This window comes from Notamacropus eugenii, chromosome 4, assembly GCF_028372415.1.
Source record: "Notamacropus eugenii isolate mMacEug1 chromosome 4, mMacEug1.pri_v2, whole genome shotgun sequence".
Taxonomy (NCBI): Eukaryota; Metazoa; Chordata; class Mammalia; order Diprotodontia; family Macropodidae; genus Notamacropus; species Notamacropus eugenii.
The window spans coordinates 107,698,990-107,724,496 of NC_092875.1; the positions used below are offsets into that span (position 1 = coordinate 107,698,990).

General features: G+C 37.0%; 1 protein-coding gene across 2 annotated transcripts in view; it reads left to right on the top strand.

Moving 5' to 3' along the window:
• Positions 1 to 25,507, top strand: part of DNAAF11 (dynein axonemal assembly factor 11) — a 104,006-nt gene that overhangs the window by 44,570 nt on the left and 33,929 nt on the right. For both annotated transcript variants that reach the window (XM_072603043.1, XM_072603041.1), the window contains exons 7-10: positions 1,967 to 2,044; positions 13,043 to 13,108; positions 16,649 to 16,718; positions 19,597 to 19,692. In XM_072603043.1, the coding sequence (XP_072459144.1) occupies positions 1,967 to 2,044; positions 13,043 to 13,108; positions 16,649 to 16,718; positions 19,597 to 19,692 (310 nt within the window). The remainder of the gene's footprint in view (positions 1 to 1,966; positions 2,045 to 13,042; positions 13,109 to 16,648; positions 16,719 to 19,596; positions 19,693 to 25,507) is intronic.

Below are 25,507 nucleotides of genomic sequence, written 5' to 3' on the forward strand. Positions count from 1 at the left end.
TAGGAGGCGGGCTAAGAAGGGAATAAGCCAGTGACTGTTCTGAGTGTTTTATAAATTTTTTAAGTGTTTTACAAATATTATCTCTTTTGAGCCTCAAAACAACGCTGTAAGGTAGGTACAATTATTATCCCCATGTTACAGTTGAAGAAACTGAGTTAAACAGAAGTTAAGTGAGTTGCTCAGCATCACACTGCCAGTAAGTGCCTGAGCTGGATTTAAACTCAGATTTTCCCCACTCTGTGCCCAGCTCCCCATTCCCTATATCAACTGGCTGCCTTTTAAAGTAACTTTATCAAAGAAAAGCACAAAATGAAATAAAGTATCTTCCCCATTCCTGTGATAAAGAACAAAAGGCAATTTAAAAGGAAAGAGCATCATGTCAGAGAATGGCTGCTGCTGATTTCATGCACTTTTCTTCATTAATGAAAAAGACAAGGTTGGAGACAAACTGAAAATTAGGTTTTCCCCTAAGCATTTGTTTGTTGCAAACTGCCCTGACTGTTAAATCATGAAGCAATTTATGGAATATTGTAAATTGTAGTTTTAAATAAATTAGAGGCTATATACACAAAGTAGAGTGGTAAATAGCAAGTCCTTGGATAAACCATAAATAAAATACGATAGCCATTCATTGATGGCCCACCCCTAACCTAGCCCTTTGGGTGTTCAGTATGCATTCAGCCCTACATGCTTAATAAAAACTACATACCCCTATGCAAGGGTGTGGAGGAGAGGCAGCTCTCAGATTATATACAGAGCTGAATCTGTAGTAGCTGTGAAATTGACATAGGTTTGCTTTAGCTGTCACTTTTCCCTCACTCATGTCAGGCATGACCTGAGGTTGGTAATCTTGTTTTTCCTCCTTCTTTTGACTAGTCATGTAGTTATTGCGCACACACATGCACACACACATGCACGCACATGCATACACACGAATGCACATGCATGCACGCACACACACACACACACCCCAGCATGCCACATGTGGGATAGCCATGGGACCATCTGACCATATGAATTGGGGGCTTCTCACTCTTGGTGTTAGAATATGTTGGTGTGTCTTCCTCAGCTTATGACTATTTAGGGCTGGGTCAAAGAAATAATAGGTTGTCTGTGTACTTAGGGCAATGAGGATTCCTCGAACAAGGGGCTCTGCTCTCTATCTCCTTTGGGACAATAGGATCAAACAAGGGAAGGGGGCTGAGCAGTCAGATTTTGAAGGGGAGTGACTGCGGATCAAAGCTGGCTCCAAAAGGCCTGTCCCATTCTCGGCCAAGCAAGGAGCTTTGGCTTTCCCTTTGCTGCTATTCTTTAGCTGTAACACTGTGGAAAGAGGGAGGACCCTCCCATACAACACCTAGACCCATTCCCTTCCCTCTTCACTTGCATGGACAAACCAATTTATATGGACTTGTCAAGAAAAGGTCATCTTTTGGGCAGCTAGGTAACACAGAGGATAAGTCGCTTGACTTGGAGTCAGGAAGACCTGAGTTCAGTGTGACCTCAGACACTTACTACCTGTGTGGCCTTTATCAAATCATTTAACTCTGTTTACCTCACCTTCCTCATCTGTGAAAAGAACAGGAGAAGGAAATGCCAAACTACTCCAGGATCCTTGCTAAGAAAACCCCAGGTTGGGTCATAGAGTTGGGAAAAGACTAAAACCACTGTACAGCAACCAAAGCTCTTTCATAGGAATCATTCAGCAAATTGCTTTGCTTTGCAAATCTGCCTCATTGCTGTAGATATAACTACATTGAAATCTTTCTCTGATTTGAATTCCAAACAGATGACATGATTATAGTAACTTGACTTATGATACTGAAATGTTGGTGGCATTCAGAAGTTTTTATTTATTTTTCATGAACTGTTTCACAGAGGTATTACACCCTTTAACATTTACTTTAATAAAACAAGAATATTCTTTCATCTCCATCCTACCCCACCTCTCTCTGTTTATTTTTAGTGACAAAAAGAAGAAACAAAAGCCACCTAGGACTTTGATCACTGCAGATGGACGAGTCTTGAATATTAATGAACCCAAGTAAGTGAGAAAAACAGTAACCTAAAGACATAAAATTAGTAGGATTTGTAATCATGGCTTTGTTTTTAATAACAGGTTTGCTTTGCAGTGAATAAATTTGTCAATTTTAACTGGTTTGGAAACTCTAAAAAATGTCATTTTTCCCACATATTCCCAAGTAAAAATTCACTGTTTTCTTTTAAAAAAAAAAAATTATTTATTTTTCAGTTCTTCACATTCACTTCCAAAAGAATTTGAGTTCAAAATTTTCTGCCCATCTCTTGCCACCCCCACATCAGGACAGCATGCACCCCATCCACCCCTTCCTCCAGTCTGTCCTCCCTTCTGTTACCCACACTTCTTCCATCCCCATTCACCCCTGTTTTGCTGTAGGGCAAAATAGATTTCTATAATCCATTGCCTGTATAGCTTAATTTTCAGTGGCATGCTAAAACAATTTTTAACATTAATTCTTAAAGCTTTGAGTTGCATATTCTCTCCCTCCCTCCCCACCCACCCTCATTGAGAAAACAAACAATTCAGTATAGGTCATACATGTGTAACAATGCAAAGCACTTCCATAATAGTTATGTTGTAAAAGATTAACCACATTTCCCTCTGTCCTATCTTGCCCTTCATTTATTCCATTTTCTCCCTTGGCCTGTCTTCTCACAATAGTGTTTGCTTCTGATTATCCCTTTCCCCAATTTGCTGTCCCTTTTGTTACCTTCCCTCTCCTATCCTCTTCCCATCATTGCCTTCCTTCAGGGTAAAATAGATTTCCATATCCAATTGTGTGTGTGCGATTCCCTCCTTAAGCCAAATCTCACAAGAGTAAAGCTCAATTGTTTCCTTTCATCTCCCCCTTCTTCATCTCCATTGTAAAAGCTCTTTCTTCCCTCTTTTATATGAGATGATTTGCTACATTCTACCTCTCCCTTTCTCTTGCTCCTAGTGCATTCCATTCAACATTATTTTTTAAAATTTTTTTAGGTAGTTTATTTTTTTTTAGGTATTCTCTCTTAATATTCAGCTGACCCTGTGCCCTCTGTTAGTGTGTCTGTGTATATATATAGAGATATATATATAGAGATATATATATATATATATATATATATATATAAATATATATATGTATATATACAGAGATATATATATACACACACACATATATACATACACACATACACCCATGTACATATACATACCTAAACATGTGCATGATGTTTTCAACCATGTTGTCAAATGTTCAATGAGGATGAACAAGGCATCAAAGTCAGCTACCGTACTGATGGCAAATTCTTCAATTTGAAATGACTACAAACAAAGACCAAAGTGGAAGTAGTGTTGGTGTATGATTTTCTGTTTGCAGATGATTGTGCATTCAATGTAGCCTCTGAAGCTGAGGTGCAACAAAGTATGGATGAATTTTCTGCTGCCCGTGCCAATTTTGGCCTAATAATTAACACCAAGAAAGCACAGGTGCTCCATCAGCCACCACCATACCATCCATACATGGAACCATCTGTTACAACAAATGGAGAAGTTTTGAATGCTGTGGATGAGTTCACTTACCTTGGTAATGTACTTTCCAAGGATGTACATGTCAACAATGAGGTTGACGTGCACATTGCCAGAGCTAGCTCAGCATTAGGGAGGCTGTGGAGAAAAGTTTGAGAGAAAAGAGGTATTAGACTGACTATGAAACTGAAAGTCTACAGAGTTCTTGTGTTGACCTTATTGTTATATGCCTGTGAAGCATGGACAGTCTACCAGCACTGTGCTAGAAAACTGAATCACTTCCATTTGAACTGTCTTGGTAAGATTCCAAAGATCAGCTAGGAGGATTAGGTACCAGAGACTGAGATCCTTGCTTGAACCAAATTGCCAGGCATTCAAACTATGCTTCAGAGAGCACAACTCTGATGGGCTGGCCACGATGTTCGAATGCAAAATGTATGCTTGCCAAAAAGACTGTTTTATGGAGAGCTCACATGGGGCAGGTGATCATATGGTAGTCAGAAGAAGTGAAACAAGGACACTATCAAGATCTTTCTCAAGAACTTTGGAATTTATGGTGCGACATGGGTGACACTGAGACAGGACAGCTCAGCATGGCTTACCCACATCAGAAAGGGTGCTGTGCTCTCTGAGCAAAGCAGAATTGAGACAGCACAAAGTAAACACAGGATGCACAAATTTGGATTATCCACCCCAAATATTCACAGGGTCTATCTGTGCCCAACCTGTGGTAGAGCATTCCAAGCTCATATTGGTCTGATCAGCCATAGTTGGACACACTGAAAGTTCACTTTATCATGGAGATGTCATTGTGGTCCTCTTTGAGAACAAAGGATAACCACCACTATCACCATATATTTCATCATTTATTATTGTGTAATAATGTTTCATTTCACATACAATGGCTTGTTCAGATATTCACCATTTGATTGTCACCCTTTTAATTTCCATATTGTTTCCTTTATTTCTTAAATTCAAAAAAAATTTCCCTCAGGATCAGGAAAGTTGTTTTTGCTTGCAACTATTCCCACTCTAGGCTTATCCTCCACCTTAACTATTACCCCCTGTTCCTGCCTGAACAAACCCCTGTTGAGTTTATTGTATTTCTATACCTAACTTTTGGCAAGTGTAGAAGTGTGTGTGTTCATGCGTGTGTGTGTGTGTGTGTGTGTGTGTGTGTGTGTGTGTATATGTGTGCACGTGTATGGTTATTCTCACTATTGTCCTCCTCTGGCTGATTCAGGTATAAGTTTTGATATGCTTCTTCTCATGCACCTCAATTGTGACAAATCGTAAATTTCACCTTCCTCTTCCTCCTTTCTACACTACTATATTCTTCCCTTTATCCTTACTTTTCTTTCCCTCTTAAAACCCTCAGAATAGGACCAATCTACTCCCTCTCTTTTCTATTTCTCTTTTTTTCTTGATAAAGTCTCTCTCTCTTTTTTCTTATTAATTCCCTTAGTATTTTCAGGAAACATTAATATTCTGAAGGGACTTTTGTTTTTCTTTCTCTATTAAAGTGTCAATACTTTATGTCCTTCCAGCCCCTTCCTGTGATAATATAAGTGGACCTTTCAAGGTTTCTTCTGATTCTTGTTTGTCTTTAAAAGTTCCTACTTAAGTCTGGTCTTTTCATCAAGAATGCTGCAAAGTCCTCTATTCCATTAAAGGTCCATCTTTTTTTTTTTTTTCCTGTAGGATTATATTCAGCTTTGTAGTGTAAATTGTTCTTTCTTGTAAGCCCATGTCTTTTGTCCTTTGTATTATTATATTCCATGATCTCATCTTGTTTATTGTAGAAACTGCCAGGTCTTTTATAATTTTAACTGTTGTTCCCTTGGTACTTGAACACTTTTTTTCTGGCTGCCTGAAATATTTTTTTTCGAGTGGGAACTCTGGAATTTGGCTTTGTTATTTCTGGGACATTTTCATTTGAAGTTTTTGTTTCAGGAAGTGATCAATGCATTCTTTCTCTTTTCCCTTTGTCATACTATGTGCCAGATGCTCTACTAAGCACTGGGGATGTAGAAAAAAACAAAAACAGACCCTGCTCTTAAAGATCTTACAATTTAATAGGAGGTGAATGCATCAGTAAATACCTCAACATATACAGAGGGGCCTGCTACCACAGGTTCTTAGATCTGTATTCATAAAAGGAAAGGCAAGTTTTGAGGGGTTAACAGTCACTTCAGTCAAGTACACACATATGATTCCTTTAACCAAGCGCATATATCAGTCACTTAATTCAGGGAGTCAACTAAACTTCAAAGAAAATACAGAGAAATTAAAAGTCAATAGACATGGTTTCCTCAGCCTGAATTCAACAGACAGTTGGACCCCAACTGTCTGACCATAGTTACCAGAGAGAGAAGCACGACATCTGGGTTCTCAAAGCCAAGGGGCTCCTTAGCAGCTTCCCACAATCTTCATCTGGTTCTCAAATCTTATTACAAAAACTAGACCTCCCAAATAAAACCTTACCCTTAGAGTCTTTATATACTTTTTAGAGCCAGAGGGCATCACATCCTTTGAGAACAGTGCCTCATTAACAGAAGACATGGACCTTCTTATAAATCTTCCCAGGGCTGACAATGGGTGGGGAATACCCTCCTTAGTCCTATTCAAATAGAGGTATTATACTTCTTGATTATACTAAAATGAACAGCAAAAGATCCTATTTTATTTACCATTAGAGTGACTACATGCAAACTGTGTACAGATGAGATATACATAGGATAAATTGGAGGCAATCTTAGAGGGAAAGCACTTTGTTGGGGGTGTAAGCTCAGTTTTCACGTGAACAGTCTCAGGCAGGTAAAAGTGAGGACTTCTAAACCTTAGAGTTCTCATGAGGCCCCCCCAGGGAACAGCTAGGGATTGAGGCGTGCAACACGAGCTATCTTGTGTCTTTCCACCTCTTCTCAGTGGGAAACTTGCTAGGGAGAGCATCCCACCCTTGAGATTGGTCCATGGTCTGAGCATACTTGTTGTTAATTAGCTGCTAGGGGCTGAGAGCAGGCACGGTATTCACATGCAAACTATGCTGCTGGGAGAGCTTAAGTAGGGACAGGAAAGCCTGAGGGCCCCCTTCTTGCTGCAGGGCCCTTAGAGGGAAGAGGGTCCCTCCCTTCTTCCGCTCCCATCCTCTTGCTGTATGATCCTTGCCCCTTGGGAGGAGAAGGGTTCCTTTCTCCTGGGGAAGAACTCATCCTGCATATGGATACATAATTAAGACCCTGAATAAAGCCTAACCCTTGTTTGACTCTGGAAAGTCTCATCTCTCAATTCGTTTATCTGGTTGGCCACCAAAGACCTGGATGAAAGGTAAGAAGACTCGGGTAGCCTATCAGCCTCTAGGTCAAACAGCATTTATATTAAAGAAGACCAGGAAATGTATCTTTTGTAATGGAAGGTGAAATTTTAGCTGGGGACTGAACAAAGTCAAAGCTGGGAGGCAGAGGTGAGGACAGAGAAAATTCCAAGTGTTGGGGCAGCCAGTGAGTTGGGCGATGAAGTGTATTGTTTAAAGTATAGCAAAGTGTCCAGAGTCACTAGATCATAGATTATGTGGAGGGTAAAGAACTATAAGAAGACTGAAAAGGTATGAAGGGGCCAGGCTGCAAAGGGCTTTAAACCAAATATTTGATTTTGTATTTGATCTTGGAGGCAATAGGGAGCTACTAGAGGTAGGTTGGTGTGGGAGCCAGCTGAAGGATAATCATAGATAGCCTACCTGCCATACTGATATCCATGAAATGTCAAGAGACCTGGAGATCAACCACCAGCCTGCCGAAGGATTCACTGGAAGATATAGCTAGGAAGTTGAAGAGGATGTGAAAAGCAGCTATTAACGTCACTGGAGGAAGTATCTATATCAATGAGATCAAATATCCATTATCAGGCAATCAGTAAACATTTTCTTAATCTCTTGCCACGTGCCAGGCACTGTACTAAGTGCAGGAATATGAGAAAGGCAAGACAGTTCCTGCTTTTAAGGAGTTCAGAGTCTAATGGGGGAGACAACGTGTAAACAACTGGTGCAAACAAGCTATGTACAGGCTGAATTAAAAAAAAAAAACTTATATGTTTAACAGTTCCTGTGAATTATAAATAGATAAAATTTTTCTAATTCATCTTGACTTTTTTTGCTTAAATTTCATAAACCATGAATAATATAAATGAAATTGTGAATTCCTTCTCTTGTGGCAGTGGGTGCATCCGTTCCGTTACCGCCTTGAGAGATCATTTTGGTCGTTGTTTTGTGTTATGCTTTGGATAGCTATTGTTGTAGTTTAAAATAATGCTTCATCGATGACATATTTTCCTTCAGAAATGTCTTTGTGTTCTGTTTTTCTGATTCAATTCAGTATCCTTTTGTTATTACACTCTTACAATATCTGCCAAAAGCTCTTGGATTATTTATTTTCATTGTTAAAAGACTTCAAATTATACTTTCTCCTTTCTCTAATACATCTTTATTCCATTGCCATGCTAATTTCCCTTATGAATGGATACTCCTAGGCTTGAAAATCTCAAATACACCCTAATATACACCTAATACACCTAATACGTTGCTCACAGAATCAAGTTCAGATTCCATCGCCATCCACAGTCTGGTACCACTTTTCATCTTAAGCCTTATTTTATATTACTTTCTATCCTATGTTGCAACTGGGCCACTATCTCTCTGTATGTGGATGTAGTTGGAACTCTCTCACCCATAAGCCTTTGCTTACACTATTCATTATGTGTGACTTGTCTTTCCCTGCCCCCCCTCAATTTTCTTACTGAATTTATTCCTTTTCTTCAAAGCCCAAACCAGATGGCACCTCCTTCATCAGAGCAAGCCTCATCCCCATTATTAATGATAACTTATTTATCCTGAAACCTTACATAGCACTTTGTTTCACATCTTTCTAGTGTACGTAGCATGCATAACTGTTTGTTATATTTATGTGTTTGTGTTTCTTATACCGTTTACTATACTGTAAGCTCAATGATGGAAGGAGCCATGTCTTCTTTAAGTTTTGTATATATTCCTAGCAGCTAGAATAATAGTACTTAGGACACTGAGATGTATATTTAATTGAATTAAATTGTTTTTTTATGCAAACTTGTTATCTAAATTACACATCATTTCTTTATAACACAAATTGACTATGTGCACATATATAATAAAATCCTATTCTTTATGCTGACATGTATAATGTTCATATTTATCTGTAGAGGTCACTGTAAACTACTTTCATATACATTTTGTAAATTTGTAAAATTAATTTCATATACCTTAATTTCATATGGAATGTACTTTGGAGAATTATATGAATTATAAACAAAACACATTTTATTTAAAGAAAAATATATTTAGTGTGTAATTTAGGAGTCTGTAAGACCTGGGTTTGTGTCTCACTTCTGACACATAGTGGCCGTATGTTGCTGGCTAGGTCACTTACCCTCCCAGTTCTCCAGGTAGTTTTTGAGCAGCTGCTGAGAAAGTTTCAGGCTTCTGGGGGGAGGGGTATTCCTCTCCAGGAGCTCACTCTGCTGATGAAATCCCAGATTGGTAAAACACAAAACACAAAAGTTTAGTGGAAGAAAATTTCATAGCATGGAGATTAAAAGGCTAGTGATAAAAGGAGAACAATAAATCCAGGAAAATGTTGGAAAGATAATTCCCTATGTCTGTTTTTGAGGTTTAAGAAATTTAGTATATAAAATCTAAGGAATGTTAGCTACCAAAGGGAAAATTATGAAAATTTTTATTAACAAGAATTCTGTCTACACATTAAAAATAAATTTGTATATTTAAAAAAGATAAGTTCTTATTGAGATTTTCTATTTTTAAATCACCATAGTATCCCATGTATTCCTACCCCTACCCCTTCCAGATATAATAAATATTTTTTGAAGAGGAAAAAAGCCTTAGTACAACTGATCAATATGTGGAAAAATTCCCAAGACATGTTCAGTATGTAATACCTGTGGACCTGCCACCTCCACTAATAGATGGGTTGGGGATGTCTTCTCATATCTCTTCATTTGAGTTTCGCTTGTTCTTTTTAATTTTGTTATATTTACTTTTGACTTTTTGGTGTGTCATTTCCATTTCTTTTGTTGTATTTACTGTGTATATTATTTTTATGACTTTGCTTATTTCACTATGCATCAGTTCATGTAGGTCTTTCCATGTTTCTATGTGTTCATCACATATCATTTCTTACAGCATATAATATGCTATTACATTTGTGTACCACAGTGTGTTAATCTGTTTCCCAAATGATGGGTATCTGCTTTGTTTCTTCTTTGTAGCTATCACAAAAAAAAGTTCTACTTACAAATATTTTTAAGTATATGGAGATGTTTTTCTTACTAATGTCTTCCTTGGTTTATAAGCTCAGTAAATGGAATCTCAGGTTCAAAGGATATGGGCACTTCAGTCACTTTATTTGCAGAATTCCAAACTGCTTTACAAAATGAAATAGCTCCACCCAACAGTATACTAGTGTGGCTATGTCTGCACAACCTCTGCAGCATTGACTGTTGCCATTTTTGTCCTTTTGTCAATTTTCAGCATGTGAAGTAAAGCCTTAGCATTGTTTTGATTTGCATCTCTCTTATTATTAGTGATTTGGAGTGTCTTTTCTCGTGACTGTGATTACTCATTATTCTTTTGAGAACTGTTCATATCCTTTGACCATTTTTTTCCTTTTGGAGAGTTTATTAGTCTTAACTGTATTTCTTAATTGTTTGTATATATCTTGTATACTAAACCATTATCAGAAAAATTTGATTTATTTTCCTTATTATCCTTATTATTTTTCCCTTCTTAACCTAGATACATTAATGTTGTCTGCAAAAATTTTTCAAATTCAAGTTTGCTCTTGTGAGGTAAAAACAGTATTATGTTTCTTCAGTTATTTTAATTTTTTTTTTTTAAAGGGGCACTGTTCTCACTGGCTCTCTTCCTCTCACCCATGATCCCTTCTTCTTGGTAACCCTTTCCTTTAGGGTTTTATTTATTAGTCCTTTGTTCCCAACTCCTTTTATCTGATTATATACTTCTTTCCCCTCTTTTTTTCCTCTCAAGTAGAGAGGGAAAGTAGTCAGGTAGATTCTGCCTCCCCCTCCTCCCCTTTAGTTAGTCCTGTGCCTTAGTTTGGACTTTTGTTTTTTGTCCCCCTTTCCAAAAATGATTTTTCTCGCTCTTTTATTATCCTTCCTCTCTTTCAGCTTCTGATTCATGACCCTTATAAATCTCTCTTTTCTCTGCATTCTTCAGGTATCCAAAGCTTGCAAGGCATCCATTTTAGGCTCTCCTGAGTGCTTTCTTTCTAGGTGCTTTCTTTCACTGCCTTGTAGATCTTGCCCCATGAATTCTTCTTCTCCATTGTATCTCACTTCAGAACAATGCCAGTTATTGCAGGGGAGAGAGGACACCTCCCCACTATGTTTCTGATTATACAGTCCACCACTAATTTTTATCCTCCCTTGTTTACTCTTTTTTCTACATTTGCCTGTATTTTCAGGAAAAGAAGACTTTTCAGGCATTAAAACCCCCAGACCTCATCTAGTCTAAGGTCCTCATATCCTTTTATCTTTTCCTGACATGTTCTTCTAGGAGACCTATGATCCTTAGGTTTTCTCTATGCAGCCTGTCTTCGAGTATAATACATTTTGCTTACATAGTGTGCATATTTTCTTTTAATGGTCTTTCTTTTTTAATTATCTTCTTTTAGTTTACCCTTAACTTCTGTGTACTTGCATTTCCAATCTCTTGTTTCATCTTTTTTTTGGGGGGGGGCTCCTTGCAAATTCAAGTTTTTCTCTTCAGTTCATTGTTTTTCTGTGCAGAACATAATTTCTACTCTCATAATTCTCAGTTATGTTTTAAGCCACTCAGGAATAGTGTTATGGTTACATATTCTCCTCACATTCCTGTGGGTTCTCTGTCTCATCAAGTGTTGGATCATTTACCTTTATTTTGCAGTTTTTACTGAACTCATTTACTAGATCTGGAGAACCTCTTTTCTTCTTCCTGAAATTTTGGTACTTTCAATTCCAGCCTCCTCACCCCCGACCCCCCAGCACCCGCATCGCATTTATTTTCCTTATCACTTGCTTTCTGACTTCCTCCTTTTTGACTGTGATTTCATTGGAGGCTAAATCTCAAAGAATCTTGGTCTTCTACCACAGTAGGCATTTTACCAGTCTAGTTCTTTGTCCCAAGTGATTATTGGGTGGTCAGAATGGTCCCCCTACTTGGTGCTGTACTCTTTCCCTCAGTCTTGATAGAGTGCTACATATACTCTGCAGTATACTATGTTCTGTCCTAGGGAACTGTCCCGCTCCTTTTGTTCTTCAGTTTTCTGGCCTGGCACAGGCAATTCAGAATCTGTTTATCTCAGCACTGGTAGTTCAGATCTTTGCTGCATTGGTACTTCCAATTTTTAGCCCCCAGCGGGTTTTTGCTCCCTAAGGGCTGTAGCCAAGCTGACTTTCAAGGCTTGAGTAAATAGTGGGTTTCGATGTAAGCTTTTGTAGTATGTCTGCTAGTGGGATCTCACTGCTGGTAGCATGGAAGGTTGGAGAGGAGTACTGAGTGACCTCAGGGTCAGTGAGTGTTGTGTTGTCATTTTTTTGTGTTGTCATTTTTTTGTTTATTTGCCTTCTTTTGGGATCTGAGTGTCCTATACTGTAGAAATACCAGACATTGTTTTTTTGGCAGATAATTTCTTTTGGAGAAGATTGAGAAGTCATGGGGATCACAGACATTTGTCTAGTTGCTCACATGACCAAATTAATTTATTTTCAATTAACAAAATATTTTCTCTTTTTCTTTCCTTTCCCCCTTGAAGTTAAAAAATTAAAAAAAAAAACATTTCTTTTAAGTATTATACAGTCAAACAAAACCCTAAAGTCTCACATTGTCACTACCAAAAATATATATCTTAATGTTTTCTTGAATCCATCCCTGATATATCAGGTGGTATTTCATCATGGTCCCCTATATTCATATTGGTCATTGTGTTGATCTGAGTTTTTATATCTTTTGTGTGTAAAACCTATAGGATGATATCTAGATTTTAAAAATCAGAATATGAAAATTCTGCCTAATAAGGCATCTGTTTATACACAAACAAATCTTAACCTTCTAGATTTCTACAGTAAAAATTAGATTAACAGGATAAAAAAAGAAAAGTTTCAACCACCAGATGTCTCTATTTCTGCACCAGTGTTAAAAATATCTGTAACTTACCATGAATTTTATGTTAAAAAAAATAGATAAATCCAACTTAATTTTCAGTATTTTGCTTGATTCTGGTGGAGTTTTGGAAATAAAAGAGGAATATTGTTATTCAAATATCTAAATGCTCACATTAATAAAAATTTTTGTAGTGTATCCTGCTTTGCTTTTAAATATACTGTGGTAAGGCTTTTATCTATCCGTTTGTTCCTGGATAAACTGTTTCTTTTTCTATTTTCTATTTCTACTAGGCTTGACTTTTCTTTGAAAGATGATGAAGAAAATAATCAAATTGTCCTGGATCTTGCTGTATATAGGTAAAAGTATTTTATTGTTTTCTATGGTGTTGCTGCTTAACTTACAAATGTGATTTTATTTATTCTCATGCCTAAGTGAAAAAGAAAATGTGTCATTCCTTTGTGATAGGTAGCCCTCCCAGTGATTCACAGTTAGAGGCTAAAACCTCAGGATTAGACATTCCAAAAGGGAGATTATGGAGATTGATACATTTAGTATCAATCTGATTCTGAGAGTACTGGTTGTGACCAGTTTTATAACATGAATCATTTAGTCCAATCCAGGCTTGAACAAGAATCCACGTAACATATCCAACAAGTGGTCTTCCAACCTTTGCTTTTTAATGAGAGAGAATAATCTATCTCCTGAGACATTCCATTTCATTTTTGGTTAACGTTGTTAGGGATTGCTTCGTTTTATCAAGCCTAATATGCTTCTCTACAAATTCTGCTGATTTCTGTGTCCAAAGACAATATTTAATTCCTCTTACAGGTGACAATCTTTCAGATATTCAAAGATAATTTTCATATCTTAGTTAAGTCTTCTGTCCTCCAAGCTAAATATCCCCTGTTAACCAGTCTTCATACAGAATGATTTTGAGGCCTTCCACCTTTCTAGTCACAGCCATTTGTCATTCTCCCAACCGTACATATCCTTCGTAAACTGTGATGCCACAGACTAAACATTATACTTCAAGTGTGTTTGGACCAGAGCAGAGGACAGTGTAACAATTATCTCCGTTTTTTTTTAGACACTTAAATGCAGCCTAAGATCACATTAATGTTTTGGACTGCCACATCAATCTAGGTCATAGAAATAAAGCAAGTTCATTAGAACTGGGAGGCCTTGATGTTTTGGTGGGGCATCATTGTGAATCATGGAGCACCTACATATGTGGTCAGAAAACTTAATGAGATGTGGTTTAGCTCATTGGGATCTTAGTTCAAATAGAAACACACAAAGATCCTTCTGGGCTGCGTATTGAAAACCACATATTAGTATTATTTGTCTTCTAATGTAGTTTTTATTTATTTTTAGAAGCATTTTCAATTATAATTTAGTCAGGTTTGGACCACACTTGGGAACATTGCAGGCTGTGTGCTTGACACCTCTGGTTTAGCTTAGGTCAGCCCTCTTGAACTTAATCTGAATATCTTTTTGCTGAATATTTTTTCTTGCCATGTGATTTACTTATCATTTTATCATAACATTTTGTTTTGATGTAACAGACACATTCCAACAAACAAGCTCTCTACAAAGTATATTCCCTCATAATAAGAAAACTGCTCTTTCCTGCTTGAGTGGTTGTGACTGAAAATAGATGTCACTTTTCATCGTTGTAGCTCACCATTTGTTAACAAAAGGAACAATAAAAATTAGTGGCTTTTGTTTTCAAAAGGCTTTGTGCATATCATCTCACTCAAGCTTCACAAAAACTCAGAAAACCAGGTACTACAGGCATTATTAGCCTCATTTTCTTGGTGATGAACTGAGGAAGGCTTTTACTTTAATAATTTGGAATCAGCAGCAACCATTTAGCTTAATTTCTGTTACGTTTTGGTGTGGTCTTCATTTACATAGTTTTAGTCATTGTGTGTGTTGACTTTTGGGCTTAGCTTCATTAGGCCATCTTGGAGTAATCAGATATATAATGTAAATAGTAAGAATATCTTGAATTTACATTGCTTTAATTATGAAGTACTTTCCTCACAACAGCCTTAGGTCATAGAAGTATTATTGCCCCCATTTTGTGGATGAAGAAAATAAGGCTCAGGGAAGTGAAGAGCCACTGTGACATAGTAAGTGTTGGAGGCAAGACTTGAACTCAGGTCTCCGAGGCTCATGCACTTGGAATTAGGACAAGCTGCCTTGCGAGAAATTCTTAAGGTTGAAAGAATTGAATTAAGATGCATTTTCATCAAAATAATAAAATGAAATTAAAATTATCATTCCAGTGATCAATATTACATTAAAAATGTGTTTAAATTAGCATAATTTCTTTCTTACCTTTTTGTTATTCATATTTTTATTCATCTGTACTGAATTTTCTAATATAATTTTTATTAATACAATAAAATTGCAGAAAAGCATTTGGCCATAAGTAATACTATTGAAAGGAAGCTAGATGTTTCAGTGGATAGAGTGCTTGGCCTAGGGAAGGAAGACCTGAATTAAAATCCAGCCTCAGACACTTACAAGTCACTTAATTTCTGTTTGCCTTAATTCCCTAGAGAAGGAAATGGCAAGCTACTCATTGGCTGCTGTGGTCTATGGGGTTTCAACAAGTCAGACATGGCAGATTGACTGAATAGCAATAATAGCAACATCACCATTAAAATAATTACCCAAGTTTTAGGCCTAGGAGGTGATGGTTTTAGCTTTAGGGAATTTATGTTAGAGGAAAAGGTATAAGTTTAGTCACAGTTGTTAAAAAAATTCCCAATATTTAGTCAAAGGTTGGGCTCTCTAACTTAGATTTATATATATAAATTTAAAGTTGATCGTGGTTTCTTTGTGGTTGAAGCAAAACTCAGTTTACCAGAAATATTTGGGTAATGAAAGAAGATTACAATATAGTTTATGCATGTGTTCAGGTACTAGAACGTAAAATTGGGGAAAGAGCTGACCTTTCCTTGGGACTTCCTCAACCCGCATCTCATGTGAGATGCCTATTTAGTCAATGACTGTCCTTGGTATCTCCTTTCTGTGCCACCATTCACTTCTACCTTTGTTCCCCAAGGTAATGCCATACTTGCTCAAACTCCTCATGTCCATCCCTTTTCAAATTGCTTGATAGTTATAGATTCTTGTGGGGGCATGTCCAAATTCTCTTGGCCTTTCTCAACACAATTCTTGTGCAACAGCACTATAGTTTGAAGGACTTTCCACCCTTAATCTAATACCTATGAGATTGATTGGACATTTATGAGATACATGAGTAAAGCAATCACTCAGACCTTATATATCTATATAAATGTTTTAGCCTATTCAATAAAATTCTAACTTTGTCATATAAACAGTTTGGGAGATCCGACCTTCCTACTTCATGCTCATTCTGCTAGGTATTACTTTATATATAGTACAAGAAGCCCCTCTATTGACTGTGTTTAAGCAATGTTGAATAATCTGCTATTAATTATATACAAGGTGACTGGCTGAAAAGTGGTAGAACTAGCAGACTCACTGGAAGACCTCATTTCAGGGTGAAGGGATATAAAACAGTATATTCATATAATAAAAACTTACCTTTGTTGTTACAGATATCATTTATTTGGAGATAAAAAGATAAAATACAAATATGCCAATGGCTCTAAAACTGGAGTTACTATTAAATAGAACTCCTTTCAACCTGAAGTTTTCCTAGAACTTTGACTTGAGACTTAATTTTTGAGAATTGGTCACCACAATAAAAATTGAATATGGTACTAATGTAACATTTATTTAGTTGAATAGAATTGAATTTACTTAATTTAAATTTACATATGAATATCTGGATTAACATTTCTATACGCTTATGTTTTTATAAGAACTACAACCTTTTGATACATTTAATCCTATAGGTTCATGGATACTTCTCTAATTGATGTCGATGTGCAGCCAACTTATGTTAGAGTAATGGTCAAGGGGAAGGTAGGTATAAATTTGCATAATAGTATGATCATCTAGTCAGTCATCAAGCACTTATTAAGCCCTTATTGTATACCAGGCATTGCTAAGTACTGGGGATATAAAGAAAGGCAAACACAGCCTCTGTCCTCAAGAAGCTTACATTCTAATAGCTGAGAAAGAATACAGATATTGTATTTACAAGATAACTTGCAGGGGGTTAGGGGAAGGAGACATAGAAAGGTTTCTTTCATAAGAAGGAATTTGAGCTGAGTCTTGAGGGAAGCCAGGAAAGTCAGGAGGTATAGGTAAGGAGGGAGAACATTTGGGCATGGGGGACAGTAAATGAAAAGACAGTGAGGAGGCAGTGTCATGTACAAGTAATAGCAAAAAAACCATCGTAGCAATATCACAGAGTACATGAAGGGGAGTAAAGAATAAGAAGACTAAAAAGTTAGGAAGTGACCAGGTTGTGAATGGTTTCGGGTGCTAAATGGAGAGGACTTTATATTTGATTATGGTGGTAATAAGGAGCCAGTGGAGTTTTAAGGGGATAGGAGGGTGACATGGTTGGACCTACACCTTAAAGAAAGATGGCTTTGGCAGCCGAGGACGCATTTGAATAGGGAGGATCTTGAGGCTGGGAGACCAACCAAAAGGCTGTGGCAAAAGTCTAAGCATGAATTGATGAGGGTCTGCACCAGGGTGATGCCTATGTGATTCAAGAGAAAGAAACATATATAAGAAATGTTTTGAAGATAGGAATATACGAGATTGAATATGTGGGGTGACTGCTAGTGGTTTGGAAATAGGGTTTTGGGGGAATGTAATGGTAATTTAAATGGGGAGATCTTTCCCATTCATTAATAGGTCCATCTGACCTGCCTGGGTCATATGGAAGCCTGAGTCACCTTAGTCTGAGTCACATGGAACCTGTGGTGGGAGGAGTTTGCTGAACTGGTAGAACAAGAAGAGGTAGTGGTAGAGCAGAACTGAGTAGAAATTAGTGAGAGAGCAGTCAGAACTGAAGGATGCAGGCAAACCCACAGCAGTTTGTGAATGTGAGAAAGGCATTTTGTTTAAGGGAAGCCTGTTTGTGATTTCTTTGATGGAGCTGGTTTGTGGGAAGCCTAGCAGGGGGAAGGCTTGGGCCTAGTGCTGTTCTCTGCATTGTTATTGTTTATAGATTTTTGTTGCTATGATGGATTTGGCTTTCTGGTATCTGAATAAAGGTTTTGGTTCTTTCTTCCATGTCTGTTGTATTTTGCGATTCAGAATTGCACTGGGATATTCATGGCTACTCTAGGTGCTGTGAATATCACATTGATGCTATAGGAAAAGAAAATGTAAGTTCAAAAATTCAAATCCTTAAATAAAGTATGCTTAGTTTTAGAGAAATGATGTTGCCCTTAGATAACTTTAGTTAAATTAGAAAAATTGTTAACCAAGTTAACACTATAGTTATTTAGGAAACCAATGTTTATTACACTGGCAGTTACAATTAGTGGCTGCTAAAAATTGTGGAGCTTCGTAATCTCTTTAAATATGTCTACATATTGACTTTGTACTATGATAATGTTGACATTTGAATTTTGCGTAAAAAGAATTTGAAGTAATTTGTTTTAAGTTAAATAATGCAATCCCTTTCATGTTTTGGTTTTAATGTATAGAAAGCATCTTTTTATCATTTTTATTTATAGAAAGCATCTTTTAAAAATCATTTTTAGCCAATAATATGTTTCTTTTTTAAAAAAACATTTTTAACATTCTTTTTTTTTTAAATTTTGCATTTCTTTCCCTGCTTCCAGCCCCTCCCCTATGCACTGGAAAGGCAAACAATATGAAATTAACTATACATGTGAAGTCATGCAAAATGTATCTCCATATTAGTCACAATGAAAGTGAAACCAAAAAAAAGCAATAAAAATTAAGAAAGTGAAAAATGAATGCTTGAATCTTCAGTTATAGTTCATCAATTTTCTTTCTGGAAATTGATAGCATTTTTCATCATGGGTCCTTTGGAATTATCTTGACCTTTTGTTGGCTCTGCCACCCATAATTTGATTTGAGGTGTTATTTTAAAGTTATTTGGATGGAATATAGGGAGAACTTGGCTGTAATGCTTCCTCTACTCTGCCATCTTAGTTCTGCCCACTCCCTCAATAAGTCTTTTAAATAATACTCTAAGGTCTCAGCATAGCTTGGAGGAGATCCTAGGTTCTGGAAAGTTATTCCAGTGGAGCTCAAGCTTTGTCCAGTCCTCCCAACCTAGAAAGACTTTGTCTGTAGTCCCATGATAGAGCACAGAATCACACAGCCTTTCAGAGTTGAAAGGACCTTAACATCCCTCTAGTTCAACCCATAACTCATGAATAATATGTCTGTCATGCAAGGACCAGCACACCAACTTTTAGAGAAACTCATCAGCAGGTTAGCCACAGAGTGATGAATTTAGGAGAACCACAGAAACACACACTGAATAAATGCTAAAGGGTTGCAATCTAAGTTGTTGGTGAGTATATTCACACTGAAGAAATCACAGAAACTTCAAGTATTGAACTATCAGATTTTAATATGTGTTATGGGTAGGATTTAGCTATGAAACGCTTATGTGTATAGTTAGAGACTCTGTTTAAATACTTAAACTAATGTTTGACAATCTAAAAAAGCAACCAGATAAATCAAAATACCTGATTGTTACGGTCAAGACCAGCTGTACAAAGGGATACAGGCTTAGAGATATTTTTTTATGTGTAGGTTTCTTAAGTGAGTAAAAAATTATTTTTATATGTCTGTATACACACACACACACATATCTGAGAGGGAAACTTTGGAGATATCTATCAAAGTAAATCACCCATTTACTCTCTGCATCACTCTTTTACTCTTGGTTTGTTTTCAGGCATTTCAACTTGTACTTCCTGCCGAAGTGAAACCTGATAGTAGTCTTGCTAAAAGATCTCAGACAACTGGACACCTGATGATCACCATGCCAAAGGTCTGTAATGAACTGATTTCAGACAAAGATAGTCTTTAAAATCTTCAGCTTTATGAAGAAATAGTGATTAAAATGAAGGCATACAAGGCCTCAGTTCAGAACCCTGCATTGAAATAGACAGGTGTGTGAACTTGAACAATCCACTTAAACTTTTTGCACCTTAATTTTCTCATTTGTGTAAAGAGTGGTTTGGACCAGATCTCTAAGTTTCCTTCTCACCCTGAATCTCTGCCCCTGTGAATCCTCTGATACTGAGTATCATATTACCTAAAGAAACTCATGTTCTCATGTTTAATGCTATTGAATTAGAATGATAGAAAATTAGAACTGAAAAAGAGTTCTGATATATAGGACTATAGGATCATACATTTAGAGCTGGAAGGGACTTCAGAGACCATCTAGTCTAATCCCTTCATCTTATAAATGAAGAAATTGAGGATTACAGAGGTTAAGTGATACAGATAGTAAGAATCAGAGTTGGGCTTTAAATCCAGCTGATCTTCTTTCCCTTGAACATCAAATAGTCCCTCCCTCATTTTATAGTTATAGAAATTTAAGCTAAAGGATATAATTAACATATTTCTTATAAGAATTTTATATGATATGGATAGGAACATAAATATTTTTAAATTTATGCCTTGGTATATTGCAGAAAACCCTAAAAGTTTCAAAGACAGCAAATAGATTTTATTTTAGTTATTTAGGTTCATTGTAACAAAATACTCATGCTACCCCTATAACTCAATGGGATGCAGTTAGATACCTTCTCGGGTACTGGACCAACAATGTGAATGGGAGATAAGGAAAGTAGCCACAGAACAGGTGCTACAAACACCTGAACACTGAATTCATTATTTTTCCTCTTAAGCTAAAGATTCTTGATTTAAAAAATTGATAACTATTTCAATATAATTGGTTTCTTTCATAATCCATGAATTGCCCCATGCATATAAAAATACTAGCTTGAGAAGAGGTCCATAGTTTTATTAGATGTCCAGAGTGATTCAGGACACAAAAAAAGTTATGATTTTCTCTATTAAGAAGAAACATAATCAGTTCAGTTTTGGACATGTTGCATCTAATCCTTTGACCTGGTCAGGAATTTTTCTATGAGATCCCTGATTAGTCATCAGTCTCAACTTGAAGACCCTCCAAAGAGGAGGAAACCACTAATTTTCCAAGGCAGGGCATTCTACATTGGGGCAGCTATAATTGTTCAGGATTTTTTCCTTTTCATCCAATCTAATTTGCCTAAATTTCACTCATTGTTTCTAATCTCCTCTCTGGAGTCATGTAGAAAATTTCCTAATTTTCTGAATTAGGAAAGCTATATGACTAAAATAAATGATAATGGAAATGTGTCATTATCACAGTTACTATGACTTGAATCATATTCCCTGAATGTGGACACTGTACCCCAAGACTGACTTAGACATTCTATATGCTCATTAGATACAATTAATAAATTCTTCCTTTGGTGGCCTAAAATAATACCTTATTTCCTTGAAATATTTCCTTGATTTGGCTTCCAGAAATGCCTAATTCACCCTTAGGTAGTTGTTTGTAATTGGAAAATCTTATTATCTTGTTTCATTTTCATAATTTTATCTTTTCTTGACATCAGAGCTGTTTTTCACATTTGTTTTTTGTTCTTGAGAGTTTGTTTACTTTATGCTATTTGATTCTTTATGTACATTTATGATGTTCTTTTAACTAGGACATTTTCTATCTCGAATATATATATAGTATATGTGCTGTAAATGACTATATGCAAACACACACACATATATATATGAATATTGTAATTACATCTTCTACAGCATTCTAGAACTGTTCTTGGATTTGCTTACAGAAATGATGAGCCTTTCTGGTGTAACATATGGTAATATAGCTGTAGAGAGTTGATCATGGGACTCCTGATCAGTTTGGTTCCTCCAGACCACTTGATGAGATTGCAGAATGTGAAGGGTTGGATCCCTTTTGCATTTTGAGTGTCACTTTGTACTTTGTAAAATATGTATGACTTTGAGTGGCTCACACCCTGAGTGGACCTTTAACAATTAATTAAGGGTGTTAAAGTTCGATTAGTGGCTTTGAAGAAAGTGTAGAAGAATTTTGACACATTTTTGGTTCTTTAGGAGGTTTGAAGATAGTCTTCTATCAACTTGTTGCAATTATCAGGCAGCTGTTGGCCAGCTAAAGGAGCACTCACATCCCTGGTGATCTTTAAAAAGTCTTAGCTAGTTGGATACACTGGGTAAGAGATTATTGCCATTAGGAAAGCTGTCCCTAGCACTGGAAAGAGATCATTTCTAAAACTTGGGAAAGACAGCCAGTTATGGATGAACCCAGCTCTGGACAGGGAATCCCTCTTAAACTTTTCCCTTGTGACTGAGAAAAGGGGAAGGGATCATTCTCTCAATTCCTTCCCATGAGCAATGACATCTAGAAGTGGAACAGCTCACTCAGTAGGAGATTCTGTGCCCATTAGAGAGCAGCCTTAGAGAGACTGGCTAAAGAGATGGATTGACCTGGGTAGAAGAGGAGGTTCATGGCGTTCAATGCTTGCCAAAGGGGATTGCCCTCAACAGCTCCTGTCAATGTGTCAGTCAGTCTCTCTCACTCTTCCCCTCACATTGTTCTGCTCATAAGTCCTATAGTTTAAAACCCTTGATGAAGCATTTGTCATCTCAGTTAGTGATTCTGAGGAGACTGTATCTCTCAAAAGAAAAGGAGGAATGAGAGAAATTATTTTGCTATTATGTTAATAATAAATTATTAAATTAGGATTGTTTTTATTTTCTTTATTTCCTCATTCAGGAACCAGTTCTTGTAGGTTAGTCAATCAATCTCTGAAGGACATGGCTAATAAATGAGATTACCCTAATCCAGAGATGGGGAACTTGGTGGCCTTGAAGCCACATGTAGCCCTCTAGGTCCTCAGGTGCAACCCTTTGACTGAATCTAAACTTCACAGAACAAACCCCTTAATAAAAGGATTTGTTCTGTAAAGCTTAGACTCAGTCAAAAGGCTGCAACCAGGGAAGTAGAAGACCACATGTGGCCTCCAGGCTACAGGCTCCCCACTCCTACTTAATCCATGGGAACATACTCCTCCATCTTGGGCAGTACTCCACCCAACTAGTAGACCTTACTTCTGTTTAGAGTATAAATACATTTTAATGTAGGTGAATTGTTGCCATTAGGGAATAAGCCCATGTTCTTGTACCCCCATTGGAGTTTAGGGTGACCCAGATTATGAAAGAGAAAACCAACCAGAGTGGTCTGGTGGAGATGGATTTCTCTGTCCAGATTTCTGGAGGCAGCTGAATCTCATTATCAAGCCTTGTTCTCTTCTGGAGAAGCTGAAGACTTTTAGCCTATCTTCTAAGAGCAGCTGCTAGCATATTTTCTTTTTCTGGGATCCCTTTTTTCTGTTAAAAATATCTTACAAGATAGATTGTAATACAGTTCAAGTTTGAAGAAATCACCTAAAAAGAATCTATGAGGTGTCTTCTCATAAGGAAAATCTGTTAACAAAACATGTTATTGGTTTACTTCCATTTTCTCATTGCCCATTCAAGGTTTAATCTGTCTTTAGATTCTACCATTCTACTAAAACTTTCAAAGTCCTCCAAAGGCTTCTGAGTTGCTAAATTTGATAGCCTCTTTTCACTTCTTAATCCTATAGGCCCTTTTTGTAGCCTTCACAATTATTAGCATACTACTCTCTCCTAACTGGATTTACATAACAGTGTTCTTTCCTAATACTGTGGGGCAATGAATTTAGAACAATCAAGGACCTCAGAGGCCATCTAATCATAAACAGATTTATATTCCATAGCCTCAACTGGCTCCTCAGCCTCTAGACAATCCTACTATAACTCCCTTATCAGCTCATTATCCCACTCTCCACAATGGTTCTTCCAAATTTTGAGGCTCATCCCTCCTCAAATATCTCATGGCTCTTCTTCCCCTCACTCTCTTAGCTGAGAACCTTCCTCATATTTTACAGAAAATAATTAGGCCATTTACTGTGAATTCTCTCTTCTCCCCTTTAAATGTCATTCTGGAGGTAACAGAAAATCCTAGAACTCAATTGAGATTGTTGTGGGGAAGGCTACATGCTCAGACTTGGGCTTTAGAAAATCACCTTGAGAAGATGAGAAAAGGGTAGATTTGAGTAGGGAGAAGCTTGAGGTCAGGAGACTGAGTTAGAAGGCTACTGCAATAGTCCACCCAAGAGATGACGAAGATCTGAGTTAGAGTTGTGGCTGTTTGAGTGGAGGGAAGGAGAAATGCTGTAAAGATTAGAAATGACAAGATCTAGCAACAGACTGAATATTTAGGGTGACTGAGAGGGAAAGTAAAGGATGACATCAAGATGGTGGTTCTGGATGAATGAGAGGATGATGAAGTACTAAGAAAGTTCAGAAGAGGAGAGGAGTGAGGGGAAGGGAAGCTCAATGAGCTCTGTTTGGACAGTCTGAGTTTGAAAGATGTCTCCCCATTCCAATCCATTTTCACATAACCACCAAAATTGTTTTCATAGAGCACTAATCAGGTCATGTTACCCTATTACTACCAGAATCAAATGTGAACTTGTTGACATTTAAATCTCTTTACAACCTAGTCCTGTCTGACCTTTCCAGTCTTCAAATGTATTGCTACCTACCAAGTTTTCTTCAATCTAGTTACACTGGTTCCCTTGAGGTTTTACCTCCCTTGTTTGTTTTGTGTGCTCTGGTCATGCTTATTATCACCTCTTTTGCTAAGGGTTAGTTTTTTGGAAATAGTTAAGACTCTGATGATAAGACCATTCAGACATAGTTTAAGTTCATTTCTGATATGGTGATTTTTCTGGGTTTCCATCCTGACACTTTCAGGGTATGTTTGAGAGCCTCAAATATAGCACTGCAATTCATTTTCAGAAAATGTCCTCTCTCCACATTTCCATCACACACAAGACACTCTCATTTCCTTCTTCCTGCCATTGCACTGATTGTCACTCAGACTGGAATGCATTCTCTCCTCCCCTCTGCCTCTTGAAATCCCTGGTTTCTTTTAGATTCAGCTCAAGAGATACCTTTACAGGAAACCTTTCCTTTTTTCCCAGCTGCCCATGCACTATTTCCCCAAATTAATTTATATTCATTTTATATACATTATGCATATGCTTGTAAATGTCTGTGTTGTCTCTCCCACTGGAATGTGAGTTCCTTTAAGGCAGAGACTTCCTCACTTTTGTCTTATTCTCTCCAACACTTAATATAGTATTTGGCATATAGCAAGCACTTAATATTTGTTAATCATATGATTGACTTTTTCTCTGCTCTTGATGCTGTATCTAAATGCCTCTACTTGGAAAGGAGATTAATAGACATATTTCTCTTACTCAATCTATATCCTACCCATTCTTCAAGGCCTAGTTAAGCTCTTCATTTCTAATGAAACCTGGTAGCATTTTATTGTAGCAGGACCCTGAACTTGGAAACAGAAGACCTGACATCAAGCTCCTTGGCCTTGCGGTTTGGTGTAAGTCTCAGTTGGCTAAGTCTCAGTTCTCTTCTTCTTGTCATTCAACAAATATCAGTAGTAAGCACCTCATATTGCATTGGATACTGTGGGTACAAGCAAAAGATGTACTAGCACCTGCCCTCAGTTAGCTTTATTTATACACTTGTACTGTCTGTTTCATATGTTTGTCAAGAACTCTTAATTATGACAATAGCTTCTATGCTCATGAATTCTAAATCTGGGTTTACATCCTAATTCTCTTTTTGGGAATTTTAATCAGTCAACAAGCATTTGTTAA